Below are 7,919 nucleotides of genomic sequence, written 5' to 3' on the forward strand. Positions count from 1 at the left end.
TGGACTGGTTCAATATTACCGGTAGAGTGATTTGTTTTGCTTCCGTGACCAAAAACCCTCATAGTAAAATATTGACTTCTCTTTTGTTAAAATTTGTTGTAGAAATAGGATCAAATGGACTGTTGTGTGCTTACTTTTCTCTTTTTTTATATATTTTTCTATAGCATACGCAGATACAAGGTTTTAGGAAGCGGGAATTCTGATTCAGACCTGCTCTCCCGCCTCGCTCAGATTATTCAGAATGGGTCTCAAAAGGCACGAAGTTCTTCCCAATCCAAAAGTCCAGGTTCCCCCCACAGTCCCAAAACTCCTCCCAAGAGCCCCGTGGTTCCTCGACGTAGCCCCAGTGCTTCTCCGCGCAGCTCCTCCGTACCCCGTACTAATAGCTCTTCTTCATCAAGAGCAGGAAGACCTCATCATCATGACCCCAAAAGCTCGTCACCGTACGTTGGCCGGAGCAAATCCCCACCCACCCTATCTGGTTCTTCTTCTTCAAGACGGTCCTGTCAACAGGATTATTGCTGCAGCAAACAAAGTAAGAACTTATCCAAGGGACCAGGTGGCACTCACCACTCTGCAGGGAGTAAAACCAGCCGTGGGAAATCCTCAGTCCGAGAGGTGAAAGTATCCAGTAAACTAAGCAGATAGTAGCCAGGATTTGCCGCCTCCGCAGCAGTGATTTCCCCATCTCGTAATGCATGTTGTGTATGTCACTGTATATTCCAAAAGAAAATCCAAATCAGTGTTGGTTTTTATGTTTTAAAGAAAAGACTTGAAAACCCCTTCGTTACGTCTTTGTAGTGGGATGGATGTCTAAATACGCATTCCAGTTTTGCCAATAGGAATCAATCAAATGGGGGAAAGTGGGTTGTAGAGTTAGTGGAGTTGTAACCAAGTTTGTTACCGGTGTCTGCCATTGACACAAAGTTTTAATGGAATCATGTAGAAGTTGGAAGAGAAAATCACCCTCAGAAACTTGGCAACTAACATCAAGATGTGCAAAACTGTAAAAAAAAATAAATAATATGCCTAAAATAATGTATGAAACCAGATAGATAAAATAGTGAATATGCTGCATAAACCGAAGCGGAGAACCTCTGATCGTCAGCCAGTTGTTCAGATCTTCTCTCGGAATTTCTCCTCATCCCAGTTCAGTTACTTTACTTTTCATTTCCCATAATATTTTTTGTAGGTTTTCACCTTTTGTTTTCTTTAAGCTTTCCCATTACTTTGTTTCAAAGCAAGAAAACTTCCGTCTGTTACACTATTCTTTTCATCCAATATACTGCAATCCTGTCTGACCTCTTTAAAATCATTGGGGTCCGGTTGGGAGCTTTGGTAGCCTTAAATGGCACTTGTCACCAGATCAGAAGTGGCCAGTTTAGGCTCTGTATCTTTTTCCCGCTGCTCCCCTGAGTATGTAGTTTTTTTGTTTTTTTAAATTCTGCCATACAGTTCCAGAGATATGGGCCTTTATATTTGGTGCTAATTTTTATAGTTTTATACAAGGTGGTGTGGCTCACGAGACACGCCCCAGAGGATCTTGTGAGCCATGTTTCCTTCCCTAGAAGGACCATTGAAAATGGCACTAAATAAAACGGCACATAACTCAGGAACCATGGGAAATGTTCTCTGCATTAGGGCAAGAAAACCCTTATATTGCACATCATCTTAGACAGGTAGAATTGCGCTGCTGACTTCAAAGTAACTATTGGCCTTAAAATATTACCATAACAAAATTATGGCATGAAAGCAGTATCAAAGGGGTTATCTGGTTAAAACTATATATACCTATCCATAGGAAAGGTGATTCTTTACAGATCGGTGGGTGTCTAACAGTACCGATTTGGCAGAACTGAAAACTTTTCTCCCCAGTTGGACTTCTGGGAATGGGCACCGATTAGGAGAAGTGGAAACTTTTCTCCCCAACTGGGCACTTTTTTCCCAAGTTACAAAATGAAGCGGCATATCAGATGCCCGACTGCTACTCCTTTCATTGTCTATAGGGCTGCCGTTAAAATCTGAACACCGCTCTTGGCAGCCCCATTGGAAATGAATACAGCTGTGGTCGAACATGCGCACGGCCTCTCCGTTGTAAAGGAGCGTGCGCGTGGCCTCTCCATTGTAAAGGAGCGTGCGTGTGGCCTCTCCATTGTAAAGGAGCGTGCGCGTGGCCTCTCCATTGTAAAGGAGCGTGCGCGCGGCCTCTCCATTTTTAAAGGAGCGTGCGCGCGGCCTCTCCATTTTTAAAGGAGCGTGCGCGCGGCCTCTCCATTTTTAAAGGAGCGTGCGCGCGGCCTCTCCATTTTTAAAGGAGCGTGCGCGCGGCCTCTCCATTTTTAAAGGAGCGTGCGCGCGGCCTCTCCATTTTTAAAGGAGCGTGCGCGCGGCCTCTCCATTTTTAAAGGAGCGTGCGCGCGGCCTCTCCATTTTTAAAGGAGCGTGCGCGCGGCCTCTCCATTTTTAAAGGAGCGTGCGCGCGGCCTCTCCATTTTTAAAGGAGCGTACGCGCGGCCTCTCCATTGTAAAGGAGCGTACGCAGGGCCTCTCCATTGTAAAGGAGCGTACGCGGGGCCTCTCCATTGTAAAGGAGCGTACGCGGGGCCTCTCCATTGTAAAGGAGCGTGCGCAGGGCCTCTCCATTGTAAAGGAGCGTGCGCAGGGCCTCTCCATTGTAAAGGAGCGTGCGCAGGGCCTCTCCATTGTAAAGGAGCGAGCGCAGGGCCTCTCCATTGTAAAGGAGCATGCGCAGGGCCTCTCCATTGTAAAGGAGCGTGCGCAGGGCCTCTCCATTGTAAAGGAGCGTGCACTGGGCCTCTCCATTGTAAAGGAGCGTGCGCGCGGCCTCTCCATTAAAAGAGCCCCTTCCTAGCGGTCCGATTGGAGAGAGAAACTCCCTGTTCTGCCAATCGGTGTGGACTTATTTTCCCCAGACAGCCCCTTTAAATTAGTTTTCCTACTATATAACAAATTGTTATTTAATAGCCCGGTTGGTACTGCAAAAGTTATCTAAGATGCATTATTGAGGTTCTCTGATTTAGAAAACTTATTTTAATGAGTTTTGACACAGAAGTAATGTGGGATTGACCTTGTACAGTAAAATTCCTTTAATCCAGGATCAATGGGATCAGTGCTGGATAAATGGTCATAGAAAAGTTTAGGGCATGGGGAACCTTGAGGAAGAAAATCCCAAAATGCGAAATACACAATCTGCTATTTTAACTTAGTTTTTTTTTTTTAAGTGGTCTCCTCTCACAAAACCCCACATAAAATTGTGGTCTTGTTCTGTATTATCAAATACGGACACTTCCCAATACAGGAATGTTTTTGTTTTTGGTCTGTGAAGCCTTTACACTGTGTAAAGACAACTATACTTTATAGGGATCGTATTTTTTAATTTTAAACAAATGATCTAAGTTCCATTATTTTGGCTGTTACGACACCCTGACATCATCCTATACAGGTTATGGACGCTCTTCACACCCTAGACTTATGTATACGTTTTTATGATTTTTTTTAACCTACTAGGTAATCTCCTATTAATACCCATCTTGGTAATGGCTGTGCATGCTTGGTAATGTGAGAAACCGTGACGTGGTTGCCCAAAACCCTGAGCCGGCTCGGGACCATGACGAGAGGCGCTGGCATCACCTAATGATGTTCTGCAGGGGCGCATACATTGAATGTATGTCGGAGTCCTATATACCCACAGGCATTTCTGTGTATGCGGCTAATTGCATGATACTTTTACCTAGAGATATCATATATACCATTATCTGATCCTTGCATTACTTGTGGCTTTTTGCTACATAACTGGCTTATTTAGGATATACAATGGAAATTTTTATTTTTCTTGAAATGAAAAAAATTCTTTTACTTGCGTCTGTTATCCTATTGTAGCCATGAGCTTTTCTAACCTCTGCTGTGCTGGAGGAACATTGCTTGTTGTCTATAGCACTGCAGGGGCTTTTGGGGGGGGGGTCTGGAGGGTTTAATGTAGGAGACATTATAAGTGTGGGGTTTTCTAGCCGTTCTATCCTGAACAAGCTGCAACCTTATCCCTCATCCCCGTATCTTGTATTATATTGTACAGTAGGTCCTGTCACTATAACTGCATGTTCTAATTTCGAAATTATATTCTATATAAATATTTATGTAAAAATATATATATATATACGGTACGGTAAAGACATATCGCAAACTCATTCTACATTGGTAGACTGGAGACAATAAGACCTCCTTTTTACTTTTGTGTGTCTGAAAAAAAAAAAGTTGACCCTTTGTCTCAATGTATGAGCAAAATACTTTCCCAGCATGGCAAAGTTTTCTATGTAAGGGGAACATTCACACAAGTTTTTTTTTTTTTTTTTTCTTTTTTTTTAAATTTTTTTACTATTATAATGCAGATTTTAACCAATATCCTAAGCTGAAATCTACCCAAAAACTGCCTCTCGTTTTTTTTCTCTACCGCTCCTAATGGTGATTCAGCAGCTTGCTTTGACATCACGTCGACAGAGCAGCGGCTTCTCTTCTGCTCTGCTCTGTTGATGGGGCATGACTGCCGACTTCATTCCGATTGACAGACAGATCCCTACTGCCTCACTGCGGGGAGCCGGGTGTCAATCAGCATGACGTCGGCAGTCACGCCCCATCGACAGAGCAGCCTGGAATAGGAAGAGCTGCCTTGTTGACGTGACGTGATCGCTCTGAGTCTTTGCCAAGTAGACCAGTTTGTCCCGGATAACCCCTTTAAGCGGTTTCTGCCCAGAAACGACAGCAGGTAGCCACATTTAATCGAGCTTGTGCGCCCTCTTCAGTTCAAACTTCAAATTGATCGCAAACATCTGATGGTCAGCCAAGGATTTCTGCTGTGGATTTCAGTGCAAATACCCATCATCCACCACGGGAATCTCGCCCTAATATTACCTCTAACCCTATCCTAGCAACTCCACTGCAAATACGAAGGGTCGGCAATAGATTCTTGAATTGTTATTTTTGTTTATATGTTGATATATTTTAATTGTATTTATAAATGATTTAAATGTTTGTTAAACACAAATAACAGTGTTACGTGTTGGGATGGAAGCCCTTCCGCCAATCGATTTCCCAGATCAAATGTATTTTTTTCACCATGGCTCCCAAATTGAGTGTGCCCTATAATGATGTTTAGTGTCCAGCAGAGCTGCTAATGTATCCACAAAGCAACTTTAGGGTTTAGAGAAGATTTACGGATTCCTAATGAGCTGAGGATGGAATATATTATTTTTTATTTTACTGGCCATGTGAGTCATGAACTGGTCACTTTTGCCAGAGTTAGAGCCAATCTTTGTAACTGGCTGAACAAACTACAGTAGTTTATGGAGCGGAAACCCCTTTATGCCCATTCTGCCCAAATTGCAGTCAGGATGAGTCGGAGTCGGGCTCATGATTGCAATTAGATATGTTTTTCTCTGAAACACTCCAGCATTTAATAACATTAATAGAAGATCCGGCCGCGGACAAGACTAGTCCAGTGCAGCCCCAGGCCGGCTCTTCCCAGTACTGCCAGAGGTGATTGACAAGTCTTTCCCATAGCAAGAGACCTGTCAACGTCCCCTAGTAGCGCTTTGAGAAGCTGGCCATAGGGGCGGCACCAGACAAGCCTCATCCTTCCCTACGACCCCTGGCGGCTCTTCCCAGCACTGCCACAAGTGATTGACAGGTCCCTACCACAGAGAGACACCTGTTGACCCCCTCTAGCAGTGCTTTGAGAAGCTGGCAATGGGGGCGGCATTGGACTAGCCTCATCCCTCCCTATGTCTCCTGGCCGGCTCTTCCCAGTACTGCCAGAGGTGATTGACAGGTCTTTCCCATAGCAAGAGACCTGTCAAGGTCCCCTAGTAGCGCTTTGAGAAGCTGGCCATGGGGGCGGCACCAGACAAGCCTCATCCTTCCCTACGACCCCTGGCGGCTCTTCCCAGCACTGCCACAAGTGATTGACAGGTCCCTACCACAGAGAGACACCTGTTGACCCCCTCTAGCAGCGCTTTGAGAAGCTGGCAATGGGGGCGGCATTGGACTAGCCTCATCCCTCCCTATGTCTCCTGGCCGGCTCTTCCCAGTACTGCCAGAGGTGATTGACAGGTCTTTCCCATAGTGAGAGACCTGTCTACGTCCCCAAGCAGCAATTTGAGAAGCTGGCCTTGGGGGCTGCACCGGACTAGCCTCACCCCTCCCTATGTCTCCTGGCCTTCTCTTCCCAGCACTGCCAGAGGTGATTGACAGGTCTTTCCCATAGTGAGAGACCTGTCTACGTCTCCTAGCAGCGCTTTGAGAAGCTGTCCGTGGGGCAGCATCGGACCAGCCTTGTCTCTACCAATGGTCCCTGGCCGGATCTTCAATTTTTTTTTTTTTTTACTCCGAAACACTGGGGCATTTCTGAAAAAAAAAATATTGTGCAGCCAGGCTTTGATTCATCCTACCCTTGCAGCGTGAATCAGATAACACGTCCCCTGTTAAAGGGGTTGTCGGCTATTGGACAACCTCTGCTTAATCAATTCAAAGACCCTTAGAAAATTCAATCAATGTATCCTCTCCTCCCGCAATGTCGCTGCTCTTCGTGACTGGCAATTTCTGTTTCATGTGACCGCTGCAGTCAGTCAACATCCTGTAAGAGTGGACATCTGGTTTAAAATAACCCACTAAGGAGGGAGCGTGGTGATAAAAAAATATTTTTAATCTGGTCAAAATATTTTTCCAATTTTTAAATGTACGTCTGAAATATTATAGGCCAATATCAAAAACGTTGTGTAATAACGCTAATATACAGAAAACCTTAATGTGATAAAAATCTTTCTATGATTAGAAATGGAATACGGCTGTGATTTTTGAACACTAGGGGAAATTTTTCATGAGTGGATTTTTTTGAAGTCTGGGGCTACGTTGCAGTTATTTTCGCCAAATTTTCGAAAGCGTTGCAAAATGTTTGCTAGATTTGGAGCATCTTTAGCTAGAACACTTTTTTTGTCTAGAGATGTGACTCTTCGCTCTTCCCCTATCTTTCACATTTTGAAAAGGTGGCGTAATTTTTTTTAATTATTTTGTTTTGCACATAAATGTTGTGCGTCAAATTCTGTAACTTTTTCACGCCAAAACAATGTCTTAAAAACTCAAGTGTTTTGGCCGGCTGTCTATATTTCCCTATATTCCTTGCTGTTACTCTTGAATGTAATTAAATGTGAATTTCTGCCTGATCTTAAGATTTTTTAAAAATATGTAATATCTCGGTACTATATTCTAATTTTTTTTATTTTTCGTCAAGTAGTGTTTTTCTTTTTGATTTTAAACTTTTTTTTTTAAATAAATGTTATTATATGCAATTCTGCCGGCTCTTAAAAAATAAGCAACTTCCTAATGTCCGGATTATATAGTATATAATTTCCTGAATATAATATAAATATGTTCATAGAAAAATTGTGACGCGTGTAAAAGGATAATGTCGTCTTAACGTTCATCTACCGTTTTGTTTCTATGCCGTTTTGTTACTTTCTCCTCGTTTTAAGGCTATGTAATTAATAGACTGCTGTAAAAACTATCGTGCAGCCTCCATGTCTTCCTATGGGGGGGAAACAAAATTTGGTGACTGTGTGCAACAGTTGCAAAAAAAAATTGTGACTTTGTTGCACAATAATATTCCTATGAGGATACACTGAGGTTGCAGGACTGTTGCGGTAAAGTGATTTACCGCAACGTGACCAAATGTTGCCATATAGCCCTAGGGCTGGTTTACAAGGTTGTATCTGGGGTCATCATCCCCTTCCGTTTTGTTTTTCCTAATTGCAGTGGGAAGAAGAAATATTTTTTTCCTTTAGTAGCCTATCCTCTTATAACAGTGACCTCATATATGACCTTGTAAATCGATAATCGTTCAGCCTCACTTG

At 43.4% G+C, this 7,919-nt stretch overlaps 1 protein-coding gene across 2 annotated transcripts in view; it reads left to right on the top strand.

Annotated features, from left to right (window-relative positions):
• TTBK2 (tau tubulin kinase 2) overlaps positions 1-2,133 on the top strand; it is an 84,543-nt gene extending 82,410 nt beyond the window's left edge. For both annotated transcript variants that reach the window (XM_073638853.1, XM_073638854.1), the window contains one exon: positions 165-2,133. In XM_073638853.1, the coding sequence (XP_073494954.1) occupies positions 165-648 (484 nt within the window). In that variant the 3' untranslated portion in view covers positions 649-2,133. The remainder of the gene's footprint in view (positions 1-164) is intronic.
• Positions 2,134-7,919: the final 5,786 nt, after the last annotated feature.

This window comes from Phyllobates terribilis, unplaced genomic scaffold (genome assembly GCF_046119375.1).
Source record: "Phyllobates terribilis strain yellow unplaced genomic scaffold, ASM4611937v1 Scaffold_7__3_contigs__length_470593459, whole genome shotgun sequence".
In the NCBI taxonomy this organism is placed as follows: Eukaryota; Metazoa; Chordata; class Amphibia; order Anura; family Dendrobatidae; genus Phyllobates; species Phyllobates terribilis.